This window comes from Thunnus maccoyii, chromosome 19, assembly GCF_910596095.1.
Source record: "Thunnus maccoyii chromosome 19, fThuMac1.1, whole genome shotgun sequence".
Taxonomy (NCBI): Eukaryota; Metazoa; Chordata; class Actinopteri; order Scombriformes; family Scombridae; genus Thunnus; species Thunnus maccoyii.
This window is the reverse complement of record NC_056551.1, coordinates 10,102,989-10,130,900: the sequence shown is the minus strand read 5'-3', so window position 1 is coordinate 10,130,900 and position 27,912 is coordinate 10,102,989. Positions and strand designations below refer to the sequence as shown.

Here is a 27,912-nt window from a genome sequence, read left to right as displayed (position 1 = left end):
CTTTCGTTGGTAAAATGAGGAAAAGTTGCTCACAGCAGATTACATCAGCTGTTGCTAATTGACATTAATTCCTTGAGTGAGATGCCGACTAACGCCAAGTGAAACTAGTCTGTTGTCTGGTTGAAGTGTACTGTGTGAGCCCCATCCTGTGTTCAGCCATTTGTGGGGGAAGATGCTTCCTCTCTCTGTTTTGTTTTTTGTTCGCTGTCGCCATTAGATCGCATGCTCTTGTAGTTTCAACAACTCCAGTAGAGTTTAGAGTCTACTTTAGTGAAACCATCTAGTCAATTATATCATGTTGATTTCAAAGAGCGCAATCTCACAGTTAAACTGGAAGCCCCAATTTATGAATAAGAAATTTACCATAATGTATCAAGACTTCTGGTGCATGAGGCTCATGAAATACAGCCTGTGCTAAAGTATAGGCTACAGCTATTGATGCTATGTATATTTTACAATGTATATTCAGCCTGTAAAATAAATTAAATAAATACAAATAAATAAATTAATGAATTAATAAAATATTTTAAAAATGAATTAAGTGCTGTAATCTGGAAAAAATGTTATCAAACCTCATTCAAAGCTTCATATGATTTGAAGGCTCAAAGCTGTTTGTAGTCAGGAATCTCCAGCTGACAGCGATGTATTTTGAAGTGCAATGCCTCCCCATCCCTTGTTAGATCCAAATGTTGGATGTTCCTCGAAATTTTTCTTAGTGAATTAGTTTGCTCCTGTGTCTTGTTTATACTGTATCATAATGGCTAAAAAATAAATAAACAAATAAATAAAAATATATATATAAAAAAATCATTGTGCCCCTGAAGTAAGCGTGACTCCCATAGCGTGACTCCCAGTCCTGTTGATCTGCTTGTGACCATATCTTGCTAACATTTAATTTCTGCTCTTGTGCTTCTCTTGGTTACATGCTATTGATTGTGAATTAAGTCATGTGGCGAATGGGCTAATCTCCTGCTTCATCTAGCATGTGCTTTATGTTGCTTTCAGTGGTGATACAAGTATTTACATTTCAGATATGTAGAGTATTGGTTTTGCAATGTAATTCCCTCTGGGTGTTGCTTCGTTTTGGGGGATAATCTGTATATAAATCAGATCAGAAGCCACACTCTTTGCCAAACTAAGCTCATGCATGTATTTTTTTCATCTATCTTGCTTCAGTAATGATTGAAGCATGTCTGCTCCAAGCCTTGAATTTCGCTTTTATTATTTTCTGCATAGCTGAGTGTCTCAGCATTTGCTGCATATCCTATATTTATGCATACGATGATGATTATAATATTAATAATACTGCTAATAATAATACATCAAGCTTATATAGTGCTTTTCAGGATACTTAAAGACGCTTTACAAAGGAAGCAACAAAACAAAAAGAAATAATGTCCATGAGTAAAGTGAACATATTAGAAGGGAGGAGGAGGACATAGTTTGTTAGAGATTATAAGCAGTTTTGAAGAGGTGGGGAATGGCCACACCGTGACTGATGCCTAGGCCGACACATAGCAGTTTCACTAGATGGCATATTACCCTGAGGTGGTCTGAGGTGCTTAGCAGGGGGACGGCCACATGGCGGCTGGTACCTAGGCCCACACATAGCAGATTCCTCATAAAGGCTGGTGCTGGGCTTTGAATGTAATGCGGTTTTAGGGGTAAGTTAGTATCGTTGCTCCCAGCTCCCTGCTGTGTGAGATCAATGTTTCTTTGAGAGCGATGAGGTCAGAGCCTAGACGCCTACTCCGTGTGAGATGGCTGACTGAAATGAAGCGATGCCTGCGAGCTAGTTCAGGCAGCCCATCTCGAGCTGCTGCCCCACTCACATGCAACACTCTCCTCACTGCAGAATATATCCAATGCACCCTTATAATCATGGTGGTGTATTTAAGCTCCGCTCACACTTTGCTGCATACTTGCTGCCACACTGCTCACATGCTTGTTTGCTGCCATTTGCTGCTGCTGCTGCCGCCAGTCATATAGCATTTCTAAAGTACCACCTTCACCCCAGCATCCACCTGCAGGCTCTGAGTCTATCTTCCCCTAGGGGGGAAGTTAGTATCGCTCCCCACAAAGAAACATTGATCTCACACAGTAGGGAGTGGGGAGCGATGAAGTCAGAGCCTAGACGCCAAACACTAATGCTGTACATATTCTACATTTAAATAATAATCTATTCCACATGAGTTGGCTGACTGAAATACTACTGTATAGCACAGTCTTGTGGTTGGTCTGTTTTTGCTTTCAGACCTCAAACCAAACGCAGCAGAGTTCACTTGGACTGAGACCCACCTTTACAGGTCCAGTTTTTTAGACTGCACCAGTTCGATTGGCAGCTTTCACACAAGCATAAATCAGCTGAACCAAACGGGCAAACATGCTTGAGTTTATTTGAAAAGAACCAAACAGGTTAGGTGTGAGGGCACCCTTAAACTGTTTTCTGAAAGTATGTAAAAGTGATACAACTTTAGTAAATTTGTATAATTGATCCCTACTTATGAATGTTTTTTTTTTTTTTTTTCTTTTAGGGAAAATTTTTCTCTTCAGTTTCAAATATTATGATTGCAGATGTTTGTTATATGATGTATTGTGCAACATAGGCTCATTTATGCAATGACATTTCTTAAAAGAGAGATCAATTAGAAGTGTATCACAATATTCACTGATGTTGGCAACAGAAAGATTTTTGGCGATTAGAATCCATTGATGTGAAGCATCTTCATAGAGCTTCATAGGCCCTTATGAAGATGGGAGATAGGAAGGGACCCCCCCTCACTCCACCCTATGCCCCCCCCTCCCCGGAAGTGATGAAGGTGATGTCGGAATTGGGAACGAAGGGATTTTTGATGGCGTGGGAAAGTGGACATGACTTTCGCCAAATCTTCATTAGCGTTGTTGTGGGAAAAATATTGTGGTATTACAATCACATTGTGACTTACCCAGTGAGCTCCACCGCTAGTGTAAACTGCTTTCTTACAGTGTTTTCAAAAGTTCCAATGTTCAAGTTATGAATTAAATATGCAGCAATTATAATATTTTATAAGCAGTTGCTCATTAGCACTGTTTCTGTAGAGAGCAAAGCTGTAGATTACAGAAAAAAAATCAAGTAAATAAAATTTGTCACTGAGTTAAAAAAAAAAGAATATCACACTTGGCTACATAAACTGTTTCCATTTGACTGGCTTGATAAAATCAAGGTTCAGTGGAGCAAGATGCAGAAATTATGAATAATTTAATTCTTGTTGATAGTTGTGGAGAAAAACAAAACAAACAACAAAAAGAAAAAGCATATCTGGGAGTATTAGAAGTGTATCAGTGTAAATGTGATTAGTATGGTCATTTAATTTGGGGGGCTTTCTTACCACATTACAAGCATGACTACTCAATTTCCGCTCTGTACTTGATGCTTTTCCACCTGCCATAGTATGAATAGTCACTAAGTCACTGGAGGCTGATTACACTTTTAATGTGCGCTGAGACGGATCGCATGAATGTCTAGCAGTAGCGTATTTATTTATGGATTTGCTGAAAGCAATTCAATTTACATGGCATTCAAGACTTTTCAGGTGGGTGCTTGCAGTTTTAGTGAACTAGGAGACCATCAGTCAACTGGAAAACCCAAATTCAACCTCACCTGACAGCTGTCCACCTGGCTGAAGTGTCCTCGAACAGGAGAGTGACTGATCTTACTATAAGAGGATGGAGAGAGTAATCACTACATTTTATTTAACATCTAAATAAGATTAAGTGTTAATTATGCAGCTCTATAACCTGCAGTCACACATGTACAGATGTTAAAATGTTAAAGTGTGACATTGCAGGTCTCAGTGCTGATTTGTAACTGTTGATGTTTCATATACAAACCTCAACGGATGCTTGTTTTGCTAAACCTTTTATCCCACTGAATGAAGCGCTGTGAGAGCTGTGATACTGATGGTCAGATTGCTGCCATCTAATGTCGGGTTGATTAGCTTGGATTGAGTGTTAAATGAGATGGGACAGGCACTTAGTGACTGATTAGACCTGCCAGCATCACTGTCTGCCTGCATCTAATGACTCACTGGGATTGAAGTGTTTGGTTTCAAATTGGGAGGAGAGTTTCAACGGTGTTTTCCATTGTCAGTAGAACTTTGTGAGGTGTAATTGTCGTGATAGTGTTGCTAATGCTGCCATCACTCTTACCGCAACTAGGGGGTGAGGGTGTTTTGTTTGACCTACTGTAGTTTTGAGAAAAGTTTCTAAACCACACCTTGCATTTTAGGGTCTCATATGTTAGTTAGATTCTCCCAGTGCAGCTGCAACAACAAGCAAGTTAAATGTCAGGTTATGGGGTTAGTCCCTCGAAGTCAAAAAACCACATGATGCAGCGAGAAGATGCTACACTTATAACTAAAACAAGACCCGAACTTAGTGTTACGCCATAATGTTCTCAATTAGGCTAACTAGCTTTCAAATACGTCTAGAGCTGAAAAGATGTACAGACTATTCAATCAACATAAAATTAATCTGCAACAATTTTGATAACAGGTTTATTGTTTGAGTCACTTTTCAAGAAGAACTAAACATACTAGTTCCAGCTGCTCAAATGTTAAGATTTACTGCTGTTCTTTGTCTTTTATGACAAATATCTGTGGATTTTGGATTGTTGGTCAGACAAAACATGCTCTGATTGTGATGAAATTGTGGTTTTTCAGTATTTTAGACAAAGCAACTAAAAGATTTAGCGAGGAAAAAGATCTGTGGATTAATTGGTAATGAAAATAATAGTTACTTGCAGCCCTATACATCCAAACATCCACCATTGATTGGAAATGACATGTTCATGAAAGTTCTCTGTGGGCTCCCACTGAAACTTGAGATGTAAAAATCTTGAATATAGACTACTTGAGAGTGCACCAAAACAGCTGAACTGAAGCACTGAACATCACAGATTGATGACATTTAACCATGTAAGAGGAGAGGAGGACTTTTTCATGTATTATCGCTTTTGCCAGTCACAACCTTTCTCTACACAACAGCCTTGGAAATCATGATTTTATTAGACAGAATAGCATGATTTGACCTATTTTAATTAATTTAATTTAGGCTATTTGTAGTATACATTACTAGAGTTGAGACGGAATGATTGTGAATACATTAAAAAGCATGTTAGTAATGATAGTTAACTGTCCTTCCTTTTAATCATGTATCTGACTGATATAAGTTTCTTGAGTTTTACTTTGTTGCTCTTTACTTTGTTTCTAATCTGATGTGTAACATTTTTAATTTTACCGTGTTGATGTTCTAGAAATGAATGAGATGACAAATAAGTTACCAGACAAATGTTAAAAAAAGAATAACACCCTCTCCAAACCAACAGAAATGTAGATATACTTGTTATGTGGTAATAAGATACAGAGTGAAAATGACACATCTACCTGTTTCTAAAAGGGTTTTAAATAGATTTTCAATATTTATACGGTGTCACCTCTGAACTCTGTGAGATCTTATCAGCTGCTGTGATCCTTGTTATCACTCAGACTGTTTTGTCTTGAATTTTATAAGAAACTTGTTTTGTCCAGACAATGTTTTTATCACAACAGAAACTCCACATTAAAACCAGGAAGTTGTGAACTGGTATTTGGTACCATTTGGTTATGTATAAAGTGCAACAAAGATGGCAATCTTGTCAACATTTTAGTATAAATAATGCACTTTCATATTCTGCTGAGCTTGTTTAATCCTCTCTTCAGTGGCTGAAATGAGCAGCCATTGTTCAAGGACTATTCATCATCTAGTACAAAACAAAAAGAGTTGGTAAAAAAAAAAAAAAAAAATGTTATAAATGCAGAATTTTAAACACTCCACGGCTCCTTTACTTTTCAACTTGGCTCTACAACAAACCTCCTCCACTCCACACTTGCTGCCTTTCATTATTCAGAGTTGCACAGTAGGCAGCAAGAAGCTGAAATCAGAAACAACATCACTCTTTAATTGGGACTCGAGAACGAGAATTACATAATACAGTTATCTGCAAGAGGTTATAGCTTTGTTGATCAATACCAATAAATCATTTACCACTGCAATCTCAAGAAAAAAACACACCTTGTCTGACATCTGTTCTGTCAGCGCTCTTCAATTGAAAACAATGCTACAATGAGTGACTGCAGCCCCGTCTGTTGCCAGAAAAGCAAATAATGGCGGCAGTTTCTTTCCAGTATTCTCCTCTTCTTCACTACATATAACTATTTGATTCCCACTCTCACTAACAAGCTTGCTATTTTCCATCGGGAAATGGCATGTTATTGTTCGTGACAATTAGAAGCTACAGTATAATGAAATGCAGTAAAACAAGATGACAGAAGGAGAACGGGAGCAATGCCAGATACTTTGTGTGAATGCAGATGGTACTGTAGCAGTGGTTTCTTATAGAGCTTGTTAGCCGCTCACAGACACCTAAAGATGGCGTGGTGTACAGTATACACAGCTGCTATATGTGAATGATAACAACCTTCCAGCAAGGCGTTACTGATCATTTTAAGATGGAAATGGCATTCCCTCTCAACTAGAGGAAGTAGTTTAAAGTGAATTTTATGTAAAGTTTAAAGTGAATATTTGATTCGGAATTTTTGCTCTCGCCTTTAATTAATCTAATGAATATGTTTCAAACAAATATTATCTCTTGAGGGCAAATTTAGTTTTGGACTCAGCACTGTTGAAACAACAAAAGAAGCTTTAACTGAATCAGATATACTGTATGTGTTAGAATACAAACAAGAACGGATGAAAGCATCAACATCAGAATAATAAAGCAACAGAGCAACAGAGAGCTCAGTATGCAGCCGTTCCTCAGCTAGATTTTAAAGAGGTTTAATCTGCATCTGGAAAACTGCTAGTTTTCGCTGCACAGGTCCATAAAGGCCTGCCTCTTGCTACACTGACATTGCCTTCTCTTGGCCTTGAAGGTGATGAGCCCAACAAACCTGACACTCGTCTGCATGTGCCATCACCAGACCTATTTGCAGCACTTATTTAGGATACCTCCAATCCACCTCCCTTCCAAGGTTTTTTGCAGAACCAAGGGTAGACCTTGGACATGACCGAGAGATTGTATCTCCAAGCTGCTCTGAGACTACCCCAGAAGAATTTTGCAAGGGGAAAAGGACACTTGAGCTATTCTGTTTGTTCTTTTCTGCCACTGGGACTCAGGATTAGCAGCTCAAATATGAATGGATAGATGGTTGGATAGGCTAGAGGTGATTATCCGAGTCAAGTTCCCAGATATGATGCTGTGCTCATCATTTTTATGAAGAGTAAATGACAGCAAATGTGATTAGGGTATACTACTGCTCTGTTAGGAAAGAAAGCCTCACCTCACTCATTGTTTTTTGTCTTTATTCTGTTATAGATACACGGACAGACATTAGAAAGTGCAATTAACTATCATAAAGTCTTTGAAATGTAATAATCTGCAATAGCAACACACACATAAGTCAATATCGAGTGGTTCTCATCAATACTCCATTTCAATGAGTACTAACATAGATCTACTGTAAGAGTTAGAAATGGCATTGTTGTATTTCCGTCATTATCAGCTAATCAGCACTGACACTTGATGTTCCTGTCTTTGCAGAGTGAGCTGCTGTGAATCCTGAGAGGAGAAGTCTCCCGACAGGAGACAAGATGGCGTCCAACAACACCCTGCGCAGCTACTCCATCATCCCATGTTTCATCTTCGTAGAGGTGAGAGGCTGTTTGTGTGTGTGTGTGTGTGTGCACGTGTTTGAGTGATAATTTAACATAACAATTCACTCATATGTGATTTTTTTATTGCTGGTTTGAGAAATGTGCATGAGTTTGTCTGTGAATTTGAGTGACAGTTTAACCATTAACAAATGACCTCGTTGTACACCGTTAACCAGAGCATAAAGTGTTGGAATGAGTGGAAAGCTGAATGTGTGCATGTGTGTGTGTGTATGTGTAAGAGTTGTGCTGCTCCTCCATATTTAATTACCATGTCAGCTGAAAGTCCTTAATCAGAGAGATGTCTCAGGACGGCGTGCATTACTTCTTGCTTTCTCTCTCTCTTTCTCTTTTTTCCTCTCCCTGTCGTAGACACACACACACACACACACACACACACACACACTACGGTTGCATAATATATCGTTTCAGCTTGACATTGTGATGTGTGCATATGCAATAGTCACATTGCAGGATGCGCAATGTCAAGTAAGGCAAATTAACTCCGACACGTCATACTACAACTTTTGATGTGCTCTGATGAAGGGCTGCACTCCATCAATTTATCAAACAACCGAAGCAGGCCTCGCCAGTCTCCCACGGCAACCTGAAAATGAGCGCTGCCTGTTTTGGTTGTTTTAATAAACTGATCAAGTGCACCCCTTCACCAGAGAGCATGGAGAACTGATCGCTGTGCGTGCGGAGTCTGTGTATTACCTGCCTGTAAACATGCACCCAACGTGGCTACTGTCACAGATAATGTCGCTGGATGCTAGAGGCAGGTGTTCATTTATATGAGGCGGCTTTTGAGTGTTTCTGTTCCCGTTATCAGCAGCACCTCATCCTGGTGCTGGTTAAAAGATTAACAGTTACTGTCACAGGCCTGACCAGGCTCACTTAAGGTGGACTGACCTTTAAGGTGGACCAGCTATTCCCATATCGCAATATATGTCACAGAACAAAAAGATATCGCAATGTCAGTTTCCTCCAATATCTTGCAGCCCTAACAAACACACACACACACACACACACACACACACACACACACACACACACACACACACACACACACGCCAATGCTTCTCAGAGGAAATATCCTGTGTAACAGTCTCAGATGAGTTTACTGTCAAGGCCTCTTTCTTGCTTTTATCCCATGCCTTCTTTCTGACGACATTTGTGTCACACTCATGTTATCTGACAACCTTCCATCGTGAGACTGCCGCACTGCTATGTCCTCCGAGATGAGTGAACAAGTAAATAAGATAAGTGAAATCAGATTACTGTATGTGATTCCTGATGTTCTATCTTGCTGCTTTTTGAGCAGCCTCATAGGTCGACTGTCTGTTTTTTGCCTTTGCACTTCTTATGTAAGAATCAGATTACTGTTCTCCACGTCTTTTCACACCTGAGACATTTACTCAAGACACCCTCAGTTATTGATTAGTCAGAAATCAATTATTTAAATGAAGCTTTGTGTTGTTGAACAAGCCGAGATGGCAAAAGTACTCAGGTTTTTCTGTTCGACATCGATACTAAGTTTAACATAAGGTGTCAGCTAAACTTAATATGTACTTAAACCCTCCTATACCAACTTGACTCAAGGACAGCTAACTATGCTAGATAGTACAAGATCCGAGCAGAAAGATCAGACATACATGTTATGTAGTGTTGCCACATTGGAAATCCCATTCCAATGGGATATCACTCGCACGCAGCCAGATTTTAAGTGAGATCATGTGAGAAATCGCCTTGTATTGCTACCATTAACATAAAAAGTGGATACAGACCATTTCAAGCACCGTCTTCTCTGTAAAATGTTATTTTGATTTGTGTGACACATGACTAATCATCCCTCAGCCTCTGTAGAAAGTCCTTCTGTTGGACAGCCTGTCATCACTGTGCAGCGATTTGTCCATTTACAGCTTTCAAGTGTCTTGGCTGGAACTCAGCATGAAATGCTCGGTTGGACATTTGCTAATCGTGGCTGTGCAATTTGTTTAATTAGAATGTGTAATTATAGTGGGGGACTAATAGGTAACTGTTAATTATGTTGGTTACAACAGCCCCAGATCCAAATCTAGGTCAGGGGTGTCATCTCATTGAAAGGGGCCAACTTAATAAATTAAAATTAATTTGCAGGCCTGATAAGCAGGGGTGTATTACTATAATGTTGTTTTAATATAGGCCTAGTTTGGTCAGAATATTAGTATAAGTACTTACTGTAACAACAAAATATAGGCAAGTTATGCATGTAATATTCAAAATATAAAACATCATGAATTTGCCTACTGCTGTAAGTATCTCAACAACTCAAACAACAAAATGCAGGCCAGCTGTACATCATAAAATAATGAAAATAATGGGAGCGTAGCAATCAATGATACAAATATCAATCAACAATAACGATATCAACAATAACGATATCAACAATAACAATCAACAATACAATTAAATGTCTCTTTAAATTCTCACATTGGGAACTTTGTATGTCTATTGGACCTTCCTATTTGCTTGAGCTCGACACCGTTCGGGGTCAAACTCTGAGCTGCTGAAACTCTCAGGATGGAGTGAAGGTGTCTGTCAGTGAGACGTGTCCTGTGAGATGTTTTGTTGTTCTTCATGACAGCCTGTAGGTGGAGTTTGGGCATAGTATCTGAGATGAAAACAGAGAACTGGCCTGCCCTGACAGTATCGTACTTGGCCTTCAGCGTGCTGTTACACTGGAGTTCTTTGAGCTCCATTTGCATGTTCACTGGTGTGCTGTCCACATCAATAGAAAACAGGTTACTGAAAAGTTTGAAATTGAATTTATGGCTCTCAAAGTCAGCAAACTTGTAAAATCACCATGGAATGTGTTCATTTTCTTGGCAAAAAATGTACATGGGAAAGGTATGGTAATGTGCTCCTTTTGTGATTGTTTGGCTGGATGGAAAGTGGCCCAAGTTGTTGCTTTTGATTTTCCCACAAGTGCAATTTTGGTTTTGGAGGCTTTCACTGCATCGTACATGTCTGTGATCACATGGTCACGTCCCTGCAGCTGTAGGTTCAGTGTATTGAGATGGTTTATTATGTCACGCAAAAAAGCCAAGTCAAACAGCCACCTCTCATTGGCTGTTTCGCCTCCATAAAATGGCATATTTGTGTGGGCAACTCAAAAAATCTCTTGAGCACTTTACCTCAATTTAGCCATTGCACCTCTGTATTTCTGCTAAGGCTGACATTTGTGAATGCTTCCTTTATTTCTGGGCATACTGTGTTGCAAACTCTAAGCATACAACGCTTCAAAAATTCACCCTCAGTAAATGGTCGGCCTGATTTCAATTTTTCTTCTGCCACCATGAACTTGGCTTTCATTTCAGCATCACTCTTGAGATTTGGCCCTCTTAAACATGCCCTACTGTGACGAAAGAGTCCTCCCCAATTCTGACACTTTCTTCTCCCTCTGCTCTCCATTCAACTCACCATATTTGTCATGGTGTTTTGTCTCATAATACCTCCTTATATTATAGTCCTTCATCACAGCCACATTGGCCCCGTAAACAAGAAAAAGGATATTGGTGAAGCTCCACCAGTGTTTGGCTGTGTGGTGATTTTATTTAGCACGGGGAAATTAAAATCATTACATGTCCCAATGATGGCTGTTATATTTCTTCATTACATCAATTAGTATCACTGTGGAAAATAAGGGAAAGAGAAATATTAACAGTGTCACTCATAATTCTTTACGAGACTGGGAAAAACGTTAGAGTACAGTTTTATCCCCTTGCTTCTTTTCTCCTATTTTCTTTAATATCTACTTCAATCAGCTACCAGCTCAAGATTTTAACAGGTTAAATCACAGGTTCAGTTCAAATCTGTTGTTAAAGGTTGATTTTATACATCAAATTCAGTTTAGTCATCACAAAGCGTATTCAGTCAGTGAAAACAGTTGTATAATTACTCTGTGTGTCTCTCTTAAATCAGAAAAATGAACGTGATGATGTCATCAAGGTTATCTCATCTTGGGCTTGGATGGGGAGGTTCTAGCAAAAGATACAATTGAGTTGCATCATGGGAAATTTAGGATTCAGGATACAAAGTATTAGTAGTGTTTTGTGGTATTGGCAAAATGTTGACAGAATTGTAATTAGACAAATGCTAATGGATTTGTTGTTCAGTGTTTCGGGACTATTATCGACAAATCTCTTGATAATTTCTCAATTAATTATTAATTATTGATTCCTGAAGCCCAAAATGCAACCTACAATGTGTCTTTTTGTACCTGATCAATAGTCCACAACCCAAAGATATTCAGTTTAGTATCATAGAAGACTAAAGAAACCAGAAAATATACTGTATCTAGGTAGCATTTTAGCAATTTTCTTTAAAAAATTACTCTAAACAATGAATCAGTTATCAAAATAGTTGATTAATTTTCTGTTGATCGACTCATGGATTAGTTCCAGCTCCACATTAGACAGAACTCTTAAATCTGTAATACAAAACCCTTCAATTACTCATTTTGTTAGTTAAAAAATCACATTTAGCTTGAAATCATTCACTTGTAGCTGTGTAGTTGTAAACTATAACAAATGATGATACTGCATTTATATCATGATAGCAATAAAAGTCGATCAATTTTAATATTAAATTGTCACCTAAATCTATTATTTGGTGTTACCTGGTGCTGAAAAATATTCAACAAACAAGACACAGTGAAACTGAATTGCTTAGTAATTTACACATCTTAGCATTCAGTAACATGTATCACACCATGCATATCTTCTCCATATTGCAGCAGATCATAGGCCGCAGCATCCTCCTGAGAGAGACTGTAATGGTGCGTTGAGCAAGCTTTCTTTAATTTTCATTACTCTATTTTCAGTTACCCTTCCTCTTCTTCACAGACTGTTCTCATAGGCATCCTATCCATCTCCCTGTCTCACTCTGCCCATCCCTGTTTTCTCTTCCTCTCCCTCTTTGATGTCTCTGTCACATCCTCACAGCCTCATTTCTCTCTCGCCCCTCCTCTCTCCCCCTGAACCCACTTCCTCCCTCAATCTCTCCCCTCATCTCTTCCTATTTCTCATGGTGTCACAGGAGCTCTTCCTCCTCCTCCCCTCCTCCTCCTCCTTCTCCTTTATCCTCCAATGTATCGTTCCATCTCAGTGCCCCTCACTCACTCTTTCCCTGCTCCTTTGTTTCTTCTCACCCCCTTCTTTTTTTTTTTCTCTTTTCTCTTACTCACCCCGCCTGTCACGAACAGAGCAAGGCAGAGGGACAGGGTTGTCACATGACTGAGACTAAGCATCCTGATTGGAGCAGCCGGGCTGTGTAGTTCAATGCCAGAGGCAGTGTGACAGGGAGGATGTTTATTTATGGTGATTTGTTTATTTAGTCATATAACTTGTTGCTTTTCTTTCATCTGTTACTTAACCTCAAGAGCATCATTTGTTGTTGCCATTTGCCATTACTGTGGGAGCGAAAAGTAAAGAGGAATGTGAGATGAAAGGGGGATAAAAATAAAAATAGGATGAGAGAGTGCAACAGGAAGAAGGGACACAAGGGAGGAGAAAGAAAGATGAGATGAAGAGGATGAGGAAAGTACAATAAAGTGTGTGTGGGGGGGGGGGGGGGGGGGGAGTTGCAGAGAAATTAATTAAAGGAAAGAAGAGCTGTAGAGATGAGCACTGAAGAATAAGGGGCGGATATATCCTGCACCTCCCTCTGGATGAGATTATGTAATACACAGAACCCCAGGCTTTCATTAACCTAACTAGGACCACCTAGACTTTTCAGGTTTTGTGCACAAAAACCTGGCTGCATTCACTGTTTGCATAAATAAAGCCTCTCAAAACAGCACCGGCAGGCTGTAAGGACGAGAACCAATCTCTTGACTATCATTCTTAAAGATTCGCACAGTCAGCTTCAGAGATCATTTTCCCCCCCTTTTATAGTGTCATGCTCAAACTCCTCCACCAGTACGGAGACACCATGGTGTTAAGCCTTAGTAATAATGTTCTCGGCTGTCAATATTTCAAAAACAAAAGCATAAAAAGCAAAAAGAAAAAAAGAAAAAAAAAGTCTCCACGGGGACCAATTCTTTTTGATATTGCTCTGTCTGTCTGTGGGCTGCACTGACGCAATGTGACTTTTACCTGGGGGATTCTAAAAAGAAGCTTTTATCCGGGGAATCACGTATTAAGTCTAGTTTTGGAACAGCACACAGCCTAATTAAACCTGTTAGTTTTGTTTATACAGTTTAGACAGGAAACAAGCCTGCAGCATGTGATGCCTGCGGTCTGAGATTGTGACTTTAAGCTGAACAGATACTGTAGATAGTCATTTATGTGTGGTGCAGCGGGTATTGTGTATTTTGAAATTGCGTGAATTCTGTGCTATTTGTGACCCACACTCATTAAAATAGATTAATTTTGTTGCCATGTTGGGATCCACAATGTGTCATTTTAAGTTACCTTTGGCCTGAAACTGAGTTTCATGTTTTTTTCAATGTTCACGAGGGAAAAATATCCAACTGTTATGAATATATGAATGGCTTTACATCTCATTAGGGATGGAGTGTATTACTTAACTAATGAATTAGTGATAAACAGGCCTGAAAATACCATTTGAACCACTTTTGCTGCAGTTATCATTGAATTTGTGGCCACAACCTGTGTATACGTAGCTCCTGATTCGCTAAAGCTGCAGCTCATTCAGCAGTCAGCACCTGAGCTGCGCCTGGGACTGACCTCCAAATTCATTCTGTGAGTGAAGGAGAGTTCATGCTGTTGGTGCAGTTTAGCAGCAGGATGTCTTCGAGGTTGCCAGATCTAGAAAAAGAGACAATAACGTGACAATCTTGACTCCGCAACATCTACATCAACCACAGTTACATCTAAACTCCACATAAGCTTATTGTTCATAAAAGTATAATATTACAGTCTTTAGGAGTAGTTTTATTATTGATTCAATTGGAGATGGGTGACCTTTATGAGAAATGAAAAAGTTATGCAATAACACACACAAAACAAACAAACCACTGCAAAAGGTAAAGAGTCAATGCATGAAACAAAGATAGAACAGTGCAGTTGCAGTCTGCAGTGATATTACAATGAAATCAACGTCAAGTTCAAATTCAAGTTAATACTGAGTTTTATTCAAGTTAAGCTTGATCTCTGGATATTTTTGTGTTGCAAATCAATATCTGATGATACTGAGATTTCTCTAGAATTAAGGGAATGTCCTGTTTTTGCTTACACAACCTTCCTAGTGGCTTGGGTACATCTCATTTATGCTGTGTTTTCACTCTCTTTTCAGAGGTGGACTGCCTGTCACGAATTGCGACTAAAATAAAACACAAAATGCAAGTCCAGCCTGGTGTGCCTGCTTGAATTCACTGCATGTCTTTTTGGCAGAACGCCTTAGGCCTTCAATCCTTAGACAGACCTCAAGAGATGCAGAGATTAAACATCTATTTATTAGCTGGGATTTTTTATTTTAAGTTATTTAGCAGTGTTTGACACATTATATATATTGCTTTGGGGCTCAAATTGAACAGCTGATTATTCATCATTACATCCTAGCTTTTTAGAATACATTTTAGAAAAAGCAGAAACCAGATGTTTACTCCATCACTTCAAGACACGTTTGACAACAGAAGTGTAATATCACGCTATAAAGCCAGGCAAGCAAGCCTAAGTTGCCCATTTCTGTCAGTCTTTTGTTGTTTATAGTCTACTAACACAACATGAAAGCAAAATTAAAATTTAGCACTTGGTGTTGGATTTATATAATGTTTTCCTTTGTGTTTTCATTCTGTGAGGGAGGAGATGGGTGGTAAGACTGACATTAAAAAGATTCTGATGAAACTGGCTGTGTTGAAGGTAATTATAAATGTATAGTCTCACAAAATCATATTTCATGATGGTTTCACCATCCCCCTTACACATTTTCTGATTTAAATTGAGAATATGGTACTTTTGTTGAACAGCAGCCACTGTGCTCACATGTGATTACATACTTGTCAATGCTAAAGCATAATTTATGAGGGGACACAAATACAAGTAACAAAAGAAGAAGAAGAGTTATTAAACGGTAACTTTACACTAAATTGTGCAAGCCTGATAAGAGACAGCGGAGAGGCGATGTCGTACATGAATGGGTGATTTACTCCTTTTCTGTAGCAGTACACACAACACATGGACCGGCCGATAAATGTGCTATATTCTGAGTTTAATAGGATATTCAGGGCTGACGATGGTAACATTAGCCATGACAAATAGCTGATGGCTATGGCTATGTACAGAGACTCACAAACAGGAGAGCCTATCGTAGTAGAGCCACTAGCTCAGCTACAACACAGGTACCAGACAGAAACTTTTACAAATGGCCATGAATATGCTTCTAGTGACTGTCAAAGCTCCACTGGACCCTCTGTCTTTCTAGCACAGAGACAGACGGTCTGACAGAAGCAACTCATGGCTGGTTAGCTCTGACTACCAGCTCTGCATCATTATTTATGCTACACTGAGTGGTGGTCAGTCGTTTACTTCCAGTCCTCTGTTGCATTTTTAAAATATGCTGGAATGGAGGAAGCTAGCAGATTTTGAGTGTATAGTTACCCTTTTTTGTAGTTACCCTTTAATTCAGTAGACTGACTTGGTAATGGTAGTTATACAACAATACTATGTCTATGTATGGTGTGCTAGCATTAGCTAATGTTAGTCACCACAGGGTACTGGTCATACCACTACCAGTACTGTAAGGCTAAAAGCAGCAAAAACATGTCTATTGTTCTGATGCAGGGTATGTTGTATTGCTTGTGAATTCAATGATTCATTTGTAAGAGGACGATTGCGTTATTTATTCTTCCAAAAGCTACATAATCCTGCTTTACAAGAGGATTTTGATATTTTAATGTGTCGGAGACCTTCAGTATGTCTAATTGATTTATAAATGGTGGCAATAGGTAATTCTTGTCCCCACTGAAGTGATATACTTTTCCAAAAGGCACTGAGAGCACACTAAAACTTAACAGAGGTATATGTCTGCATCAAAATGCACTGCCAGCCACTTGGGTAAAAGAGGTGAATTGTACCCTCCAAGGGAGAAGGATAATGGCATGCTGCAGTAACTTTGTATAACTGTTTTACGACAGCCAGCCTTGTCAGTCTGCCCTTCACGCAGCTAATGCAGCATGACGTTGGCTGGGTAGTGGATATAATGGAGCCACAATTTAAGCTTTATAAAAAAAGGACACTTGTCCAGGTGTAGAACTGTCACAGAAAAGCCAGCTCATGAAAAGTCACAGAAATGGAAAGTGGCCTCTAGGCATTAAGTAGGCACTGCACCACTATTTTCCCCTCAATAGAGTTGGCACACTTCACCATCTTTATCAAAAGGTAATTATAGGGCTGCCTGACTTCTGCGACAGTAGAGTATAGGACAGACAAGTTGAGTAGAATCAAATCAGGTTGAACAAGCTGAAATTGCTTGTCTCTCGTGGCCTGTTTTTGGTCATTTGCCACAGTGCGATGACTCTCATTATGTCTAATGGCTCACTGGTTGTTTATGAGTTTCTATGATTTATGGTGTGGGGAAGAAGAAGGAGGAGGTGGTGTGGTTGAGTGATAGAGGAAATATTTGAGCTTTTATAGAGATCAAGAAGAGAGAATCTGACTGGGAGGAATGCAGTACGGGAGAAATGGTCCAGAACTTGCTCAAGGGCATTTTAACGTTCCCAACCAGCCCACTGCTTTGTACCAGCAACCTTAACTCTGCTGAAACCAGGCTGGTGAATTCATAGATATTTTGGTTGCTGTTGTGATGGAGCTTGAGGCAAGCTTTGCTCTCTTTTTTTTCAAATGCAAATAAGGTGAAGGTCAAAGTAAATGAAATCACAGTAATAATAGTAAAGTTGTACAAATATGCTCTAGTGCACACCCCTCTAATTAATCTGTCCAAGCCATTTTCAGGCGTTTTCTTGTAAACATGACATCCTTAGGTACGTGATCTCATAAGGTATTACATGGCATTTCTGCGAGCAAAGGAATTTACATATTTTTCAGAGGAGAGCTATGAATAATGTTTTAGCCGATTACCCTGCTGGAACTTGTTTGTGGAACAACATGAAGTCTTGAAATGATCCCCTATCCATCTGTCTCTGTAATTTTGGATGTTGTGTGCGGATAAGCTGTGTTAAGATGAAGGCTTTTTCGCATGATTTGAAACCCTGAAAAATGTAATTTCTGCTCATCTTGAGTGGCTTTACTTTGCTCTCTGCTGTTAGTTTAACAGCAATGTGGTTGGATATGGTGTGCAGCCAGGTATTATGATTCCTCATACCAGTAGTTGCTAATACATGTGAACTGTTTAAAAAGCGTTCTCCGCAGCAGGGTGTCTCTATAATAACAGGATGAAGCAAAAAATATTGCTAACTAGCTTAGCTTTATTCACAAGAGTTGGCACAGAAACCAATAAAGCACACACACACACACAAACACACAGGCACACACACCTAGACATCTCAGCATGGCCATCTGTCGCAGGACTTTGTATGCCAAAGATTTTTCTCCTGTCCTCTGTAAATACAGTTGCTTTCTTGTCTTTTCTGTCTGCACCCCACCGGCCATATTGTCCAGTCTGGTTCACACACCCTCCATATTTTACAGTGGATGAAGTAGTGTAGCATTAAATAACAGTTAGTTCTGGTCAGATAATTACATTGGACAGGACATATTGCTGATATTTAGTAAAACAGCATTGGCATGTTTTACTACTTTAATTGTAGTGTCTGACTCAGGAAAGTCATGAGCTGTTTACTGTACGCTGCTGTAAATTACTTGTATTTGGGGAATCAAATCATACAGGCCACCTAGTGCAATGTCTTTTTACCCAAGATTGGGTCTTGATTTAACAAGACCAACAACTATCATCTTCCAGTCTGAATTGTTTGTCTTTCTGATCCCAAAACACAGAAAAACCAACTATCATACAAAAAGCACAAACGTGTACAGTGTGCACCCATTATTGACAGCTGATCTGACACACAGTTTTAACTATGACATGTGTCATAGTTAAAACTATGACACATAGTTTTATGTGTCATAGTTTTAACTATGACACATAACTAAAATTTTCAGTGTGTTTAATATCCCTAAACACACTGAAAATTTTGGATGATGGTATCAGTTTAATTTCAACTGCAGTAATTGATATTTCTTCACTCAATAATACCCACTCCACAACATGGTATCTTTTTTTTTTTTTTTTTTTTTTTTTTTTTTTACCCAGGGTTGGTTTCACAAACATGCTAACTTCATGTCACATAAATTGTAAGAAACAGACATTGATTGACTTGATACACTGACAGTTTCAGGCTGTTCCAGGCAGGTACCCAAGAAAAAAAAATTGGGGGGCAACTTTTACCCTTGCTGTCTAAAAACTTGGGTCATTTACAAAATTTTGGGGGCACTTAAAAAATAGTAATTAATGCATAAAGTTGCTGTTCTTAATGTGAAATGAGCCCAGATTGAAAATGCATAGAGTAATCACCACCTTGTGCCAACATGAGTAAATAAAAAGCGTACTATTGCTGTTCCAAAGAGAAGTGTGTGTGTATGTGTATAGAAAACCATCTGTATGTGTGAGAGAAAGCAGGAGACAGTTCTAATGTTTAGGCTTTTATTTATCTCTAATAGCCTTTGTATATGTATAATGCATTAGTTCATAGATCGATTGAAAACTTCATCACAGTCTTTCAAATGTGCTAGTTAATGATCTTTTTAAAACATCCTCTTTAGAAACTGTAGAAGGTCTGTTAAAGATATTTGAGGAAATAAAAGGCAGTGTTTCACAACTGTAAATGCAAGCCGGTGACCTTACATACACCAACATTAACAGAATTGAATTCAAGTAACAACACTGCAAATTGCTGAAGTACAATAAACTATTCAATAAATCAGTCACAGCAACCAGCCTCATGGGCTACTTGAGTAGATTCATATTGTACATGGGTTTCACTGTCAGAGTCAGACTCTGTGTCATCTGTTTCTGTTGCTGCTGCCGTTTGTGCAGCAGATTTAGAGGCTGTGCTCCTTTCCCATGCAGCTTTATTTGCTGGGTGCCTTTGTTTTTTTTCTCCCCACTTTTAAACTAGCTCCGCCAATAAGCCGGCTATGGAAGTAGTCACAGAGCCGGATCAACGTCTGTGTAAGGGACAGCCGGCATGGTGGGACAGGGAACTGACACTGTTGTGTTACACGTTACGCCTATGTAAAAGCACACACAGGGGCCCAGCTTTGTTTGGTTCAGTGCAAAAAAGCAAAGGCGGCTTAATGATGGATCTTCTTTACAGCTATAATGCGGTATCTCTGTATTAAAGAGTGAGAGCATATGTATATATATATGAGAGAGAGTATAAAACAGCCTGTATAAAACTGCACTGATCACCTCACCAGTCAGCAAGACCCACATGTAGGCTGTAACATTAACGTTAGCTAGCCAACTTGCTAACACTAATGTTAACTAACTTGCCAGACTAAAATCATTTTAAAGTCTTTAGTGTTAGCATTATTTACCATAAGCAAATTGATGATGCTTGCTTGTTTGGTGATGATGAGCTGAATACTTTTTGACCCGTTCGCTTCCTTTAAGTCGTGATTAGTTTTTAGCTGTCCAACGCTATGTTTGGGTGGGTGAGCCCTTTGTGCTTCACAGTTGAGGAGAGTCGTTCACCTCTTCAACACCAAGCTAGTCTATTTTCCATTTTTCAATTGTAGAAGCAGCAACTTTCTTTGCCATCTCATTTGCCGGGGGTGGTGTTGGTGTTGGTGTTGGGTTGCTTTCTTCGATAACAGTTGGAGTTTTTTTAATGAGGTAGCGGTCCATTGCAGCAGACAACTTCACTGCATGTGCAGGATTGCCTGGACGCTGCCAGGTATCATTACAGCAGCCTAGTGTGGACAACAGTACTGTTTGTGTGAGTGTGTGTTAGAGATGGAAATGGAAATTACATCAATTAAATAAAAATAAAATGATGGCTATATGTAGGATATTGGCCTAAACTGGTAAATATCTAATTAATTTTTTCAAAATCTTGAGGGATCATGGTTTTTAGGGGCATTCTGAGATTTCTTTGGCCATTTTTGCCCTTGCCCCCTGTTAATTTCTGACGCTGCTTTAACTGTTTATTGCCAAGAACACACATTCATAAAAATGTCGCTTAAGAGACAAATCAACATTTGATATTTAAATCCTGTAAGTAAAAGTGAACAGTCTTAAAAGGAAGATTTCTTGCAAATGTTGCTGAAATAAGTAGTGATTCATGGTAAATAGTATGAATAGTAAATGAAAGTACAAAACAAAGAGGGACACACAGAGGTGAAAACCTACAAGTAGAAAAGTCCCACAATAAATCTAGTAGAGATGTTTCACTGTAAATAAAAAAAAAAGAAATGAAAAATTGAGTCCTGGAGTTTTGTGCCATCAGGGGAGCCAGAATCTGAACTGAAAACCTGGTTTGGTAGCCAGATTATTAAGCTGGAGTTGTAGGGTGACAGACATGTGGCCAAGCCATATTTTTGATTTTTTGCAGTTCATCACACTTATAAATTATAGCCCTCTAGCTTATGCTGTCTATGATGTCTTGGATACAGTATTTTAAGTTCAAAATGTGTGACGTGTAAAAGACCTATAAACCAAACTCTAGATGCATACAAACACATTCATAGTCCCGGTTTTAGTTGGCAGAAAATAATTAATAATTACAATTTCAGAAATAAATAAAATACTGTCTGTTGTAGAAGCAAACACCGTCCCAGCAAGCTCTTTTATTGTATCCATGTGCTGAGATTTCCTTTTGAGCCAACACTGATGCACAGCAGTGACATAGTGACACCAGGTGTTGGAGAGACGTATTACAAATTGCTGGCTTCACCATGTAACCACCATAGCAAACTTGTGATACTACTGTATTATCACTACTATAAGATATTTGCACAAACATAAATATTTGGCAGATTTGCAGTTTTTCAACAAAGGTGAAAGGACAGTCAGACATGACTGCATGTAACATGTTTACCAGTCTTGTGTATTTAAGTGGTAATCTGATACTCTGAGGATTCCCACATGATCAATAAAAGCATTTTATTCTCCCTTTCTCTCACAGGGAGGTCAGAAGTCAAACTCAGCCACTTACATTACAGGATCTTTCTTTTATCCAGCTCCATAGCTTTAAATTATGAAATCATTTAATCACCGTCCTTTGATATAAAACTCCAACATAATGCCGTCAAGTTGGCTAGATTGGCAGCAATATGGGCACATTAGAAGCTGAATGACACAAATGCAGCTGATTTTCAAGAAACCACATTAAAATGCCTTGCTGTGTGATGTCTTATATTCTGTATGCCAGCGTTGGTTCGTGATCAGCGACTAAAGATACCATACATGGAAAAAAAAACTAAATTGCCTGCAGCCAATTCTGGAAAGAGAGCGAAAGGAGGCCAGAGACAAAAGATGATGTTAGAGGGATAAAAGGATGAGGGGGTGAAGGAGGAGAGGAGGTGGTAAGTGATGGTGGTGCTGCTGCTGGTGGTGGTGGTGGGTGCTTGTTCACGACCACAGTTAGCATGAAAGAGAGAGAGAGAGAGAGAGAGAGAGAGAGAGAGAGAGAGAGAAATGTGGTTTCAGAGGATGTATGCGGTTGTTTTATAATAAAACCTGTCAGACAGACGTCACGACTAAGAGAGGAGAGGGGTGATGTTCAGGGAGTTTAAGGAAACTGACTTTTTAACTACTGAAAACTGAACCAACAAGGACAACCTTTACTGCTGTGGATGTACAACTAACAACTATCTCTCTCTCCTCCTCCTCCTCCTCTTCAACTTCCTCTACCCTCTTTCTCCATCTTGCTCCAACATGTTTTTCTTCCAGCTCGTCATCATGTCCGGCACGGTGTTGTTGGCCTACTACATGGAGTGCACGGACCTGTTCAGCGTGCATGTGCAGGGTTTCTTCTGTAATGATGCTGAGCTGATGAAGCCGTACCCCGGCTTAGAGGAGACCAGCTTCATCCCCCCCCTCATCCTGTACTGCGTGGTGGCCGCTGCTCCCACAGCTATAGTGAGTAAAATTCATTTTGTGTGTATTTTCACAGTAGTATGTAAACCCAGGACAACTTATATATATTTTTTAATGATTTTTGCTGCATGCTGGAGTGTAAACAGCACTCATCAAATATGGCGTGCCTGTGTTTACTCAGGCTGTTTCTCTCAGCGTCCCTGGTTTCCTCTGAAACAACAAGTAACCACTGCTGAAACTTATTATACTGCAGACTTCATTTACAGCTAAAATATGCTTCTAATTTTACATTTGTGACTGTTTGTGCACATAAGTGTGAATTATACATTATGTTCTGCAGTATAAGTTCTATTTTTACATTCTAGTCAGAGTTGAGATTCAGTCATGCATCCTGTCTGCCAAGATATGGAAGAAAACATCAAAATAAACTGTCTGACTGAAGACTGTTTCCATATCTTTTTATGGGTCAGCTGATCACGTTGGCAATGATTTCACACAGACTGAACTTTTGGCTCTGTGCTTTGATCTAAACTCAGTTTCTTTTTGACTAGTTAGTTGCCGTGTTGCACTACAAAACATCACGCTGGATGTACCAGTGAAGAGTAAAGTCATAAAGTCATGCTGTACGAGGAGCAGTGTTTATGCGGGCTGGATTTCCTGGTGATGAGGATGTTTCACCTTTCACCCGCCAGGCTTTCTTCCATCGGTTCTGTTGAATGAAAGTATATCAGCCAAACTTCTTCAACAACAACAGGGCTTGTCACAAAAAAAAAAAAAATCAAACAGAAGGTGTGTCCTAACACAAATTCTAAGCATCTTTGTACGTAGTGTGTTGTCACTGGAAAATGGACAAAATGAAGTATACTCCAAAAAAAAGAAGGTATTCAATCTTCAGAAAGACATTCTCTCTTTTGTTGAAGTTTAAAGGATTTTACTGGTGATTTTTCTATATTTTTCTTATTGTCAACAAATCTTATGTGCAGAGCTAAACCAACAATGAATTGATCCTACTTACAAGTATTGTGTGTGTATCCAAATCCTGATATATCATATTCCTCTTTGCCGTAAACTTTCGTTGCTGTTCAAAATCTATTAAAAACATATCAATGTAACCACACCGCTGCACTGGATCACATGTTCCTCTTTGTGCCAAAGTTCTTTGAGAAATTTACAATGCAGCACAAAGTCAACAAGCTAGTGAAGCACTGTAAACAGAACCACATGCACAGTTGTGTCTGCCTTATACGGAACTACTTTCTGGAGACTGAAAATGTGATGGCTGTTAGTCTTTGGAGCAGTTTCTAAACAAACTACCATGCCCAAAACTCTTTATGGAGGTCTGCGGCACAGGGGAATAAGCTGTATTGAGCTTTGGATACACACACACACACTCAATACTTGTAAGTAGGATCAGTTCATTATTGGTTTGGCTCTGAACATGAGAAAAATATAGAGAATCACCAGCCATATCCTTTAATTGGCAGTGAAATTCCAAAGTATATGTATACTACTGTATGGAATTAGTATGTAGTATAGATTTGGAACACACCAACAAACTAGCCTTAATAGACTTTTTACATGACATTCATTCATGAGATGACATTCATTTTGAAAAACACAGGTGTAATTAATACTGTTAACAATGGCTGTGTTCTGTTTAAGTGTGCCAGTCAGCCATGTGAGTGACCCAGAGTACACAGTAGCAGGGCCCAGAAACTAGTAAAGCTAAGTGGAGCCCTTATTAATATAATTAATTCCACTTGTATTTTTCTTGTAATTACAAGTCAAAACATCTGCTGTGGAAGCTGTTAACCAAGCTGTGGATGTTTAAACTTGAGTCGTGGATGTCTTGAACATACTGTAGGACATCGGCCCCATATGCATTTCTGATTCAAATGCCTCACACAGAAGTAGCAACATACAGCCACCAGATGTCAGTTTCGTTCCATGCTTGTTGACTCAAACCCAGCACACCAGACCAGGCACCAAATGTCTCCGGGCCCCTGGGTCAGCTCATTATTAAACCCATGTCATATTTTATCAACACCTTCTGAAGAGTGTTTGTGTCTGCTTGTTCAATATTATAATGTCTATTTTCACATTTGACATGGGCCATATGTGAAGGATAAGATGAGTCAATCCAATCAGTAGTTTGAAGTAGCTGATGGTAAAAGACACCCCAGTATGTTTTAATATCACAGAGTGCATATATGTTAAGGGCAGAACTATTCCATGGCTTCCATGGGAGCTCACTATTTTTTTACCGGGGGGGAAATCTTGGGTAAATTTGCGGGTAAGCTTCCTTGTTTTCTTTTTGACACATCTGTATGCTGACTACAAAACAAAGAAATGAGTAATGGTGATGTGGAGAAATGCGCAGTAATGTGCAGACTGAATGGGTCTAAGAAAGTGTTTTTCTTCTGATCTTTGAATTAAAGTGAGTGAAGTTTATCATATTGCATCGCCACGCTTCGATGGTGATGGCACGTGCAGCACACATGCTGGTATCTTCATTAAGGTGAATTAATGATGAATCACCCTCATGCATAAATCATACATCAATAATAGCCTGATTTTACTCATGATCCATGATGATGAAGGCACAGAAAAATAGAAATGTATGGCAAAAATATCATATTGTCAATATTTTAGAGACCTCCCAAAATTTCACAAATCATGTTTTCAGGGGAGCTCATGTCTTATTAAGAGGAGCCAAGCTCCCCCTGGCTCCCCTGTAGTTCACACCCTGGTTAAGGGATGCGATAATACATCACGTCACCTCATATATGATCTGTTAGTTGTCCAGGATGCTTTAAAATTCGGCACAGATTTGGCTTTGACTTTAGTGTGTGTCATCTGGGGAGACAGGAGTTTAAAAAAGAAAATACTAGAACAAGTTAACTGTAAGAATTATGTATTGTTCGTGTAGCTTTAAATTGAAAGCTTAAAGGTGGTTTGACGTTGACTAAATGATCCAATGAAAATACTGTTAACCTAAATGATTATATTATATTATATTATATTATATTATATTATATTATATTATATTATATTATATTATATATTATACATTCTTTACACCAAAATGTAAAGAATGTATGCCAGCTAACTGTAGCTAAAGAGTGAATGGAGAGTGTATTAGGAATATTAACTAAAAGTGCAAGAATTAAGGATTTGGCTGGTGGTGTAGTTCTATAATGCCAGCAGTACATGTACTTCACTATGTACTACAGAATATGTGTGTGTATCATTGTCACTGCTGTATATACCTGCTCCAGCACCTGGTCATTCAGAGAGAAACTGTGCAAAAAGTAGACCCTCATTTTTTTGTGATCTGTGTCGAGCCAACCAGAACCAATCAGCTAAATCTTTCTGTTCCAATCATCAGTCCCTTCCCTTGTCTTTTCCTCATTATGGGTGCTGTTACATTCAGCATCTGAAGTTTGAAAATAAGCACACTCATAAAATAGTTGCAAAATAGTAGCGTTCGATTAGTGAATTATCAGCATTTCACAATGATATGCTTTCCTGACATAGTCATCAAAAACAAGTCAGAGCAGCAGAGATAAACAAGTCAAGGTTAACAAACGTGCCGGTTCTTAGGTGTCAAGGCAAACTGGTGTGCAGCATGAAAAAGCTTTTAGCAGTGTTCCGTTCTTATCTCCTCTCTACCCAGATCAGGGATGTGATTGTTAAAGATGTCTGTTTTCTGGACACATGCCAAACATCTTATTTGTAATGACATATTAATGTTCTCCTGTCTCCTTTGTATCTCCCCATTTTTTGTTTATTATCTAGGACATTTTGTTGTTTTGCTCTCAGGCTCAAAGCATTGAGTGCTGTTAGGCCGCAGTAAAAATCCTAATTATTATCACTTCTTTATTAGATAAAACACATCCTGCCGCTGGCATTTTCTCACTGTAACTAATTGGTGTACAGATGCATCAGCAGTCCACAGTGTTAGAAACCTGTACACACACACACACACACACACACACACACACACACACACACACACACACACTAACACACACAATAAAACAGGATAAATTGGTTCAAAATCCAGAAGAGTGCTCCGATTGGCCCGGAAATGTGACAGACATTGTTATTTACAGCTGATTTGGTGAGAGTGCATTTGTGTGTAGTTTTGACAGAGTCTTCTGCACTGATTACTTCACAAATAAAAAAATAAAAATAGGATGCTTAGTCAATATAGACTGACTGGAAAGTGTAACCAACTACAGTGTAAGTCTTGGTATATAGCAGAGACGTAAAAGAATATCAGAAAATATTAGCTTTTTCTAAATTTTGTATTGATTTGTTCCGTCTTACTATTTATTTGCTTATATCCGCGTGGTCATGTCTCTCATAGTGACACAGTTTTTCACTTTTTTGTGAGTAGTTTTACCTAAAACTAATTAAATACTAATAAGATTCTTCCTTTTTCCTGCGTCTTCCTGATCACACATCCCTCCCTGGAGAGTGCTGTGTAAGCAGATGAAGTTTTGTTTAACACTGCTGGTCATTTCTGTCTATTTCCTCTCTCTCTCTCTTTCTCATCAGAATATACAGTATGTGGCCTTTGTATTTCATTACATTGTAGTCTCTTTATCCATCTATGTTACCAAAATTTTTAATTCTGCCCTTTGAGAGTGCTGTGTCAGGTGCTAAAAGTTGTGCTTGACACTATAGATCGCTCTGTCTCCACATGCGTCATAAACCAGGGACGCAGCCAATCAGAATTAATGATGACAGGGCTGGGATGTTGGCCAATTAGCTTGGAGGCAGTAATTTATGCGGAGTGTTCCACATGGCTAGACCAATGGGAGACTGTGGAGGTTAGCTGGGTCGCATTGATGCAATGGTCTATAAACCTGTTCAGCGATGGACAGGAATCAGAAAGTCAGTCCATCACCCACAGAGCCAAGAGAACGAAAGCATGATGTTGTTCTTGTCAAGTGTGAATCCAAAAGAAACAGGCCACTGACTAATTTTAGGATCGAGCAGCAACCAGACTGTAGAAGAGTCTCCAGATAAACTTTCCCTGAAGGCTAAGACAAGTCAAAGAAGAGAGGACTGTGTTGAAATTAATGGGTAACCCCCAGCTCCTCTCATGAAATA

At 39.1% G+C, this 27,912-nt stretch overlaps 1 protein-coding gene across 4 annotated transcripts in view; it reads left to right on the top strand.

Moving 5' to 3' along the window:
- Positions 1–27,912, top strand: part of plppr1 (phospholipid phosphatase related 1) — a 66,623-nt gene that overhangs the window by 14,657 nt on the left and 24,054 nt on the right. For all 4 annotated transcript variants that reach the window (XM_042396040.1, XM_042396043.1, XM_042396044.1 and 1 more), the window contains exons 2-3: positions 7,619–7,728; positions 22,645–22,833. In XM_042396040.1, the coding sequence (XP_042251974.1) occupies positions 7,669–7,728; positions 22,645–22,833 (249 nt within the window). In that variant the 5' untranslated portion in view covers positions 7,619–7,668. The remainder of the gene's footprint in view (positions 1–7,618; positions 7,729–22,644; positions 22,834–27,912) is intronic.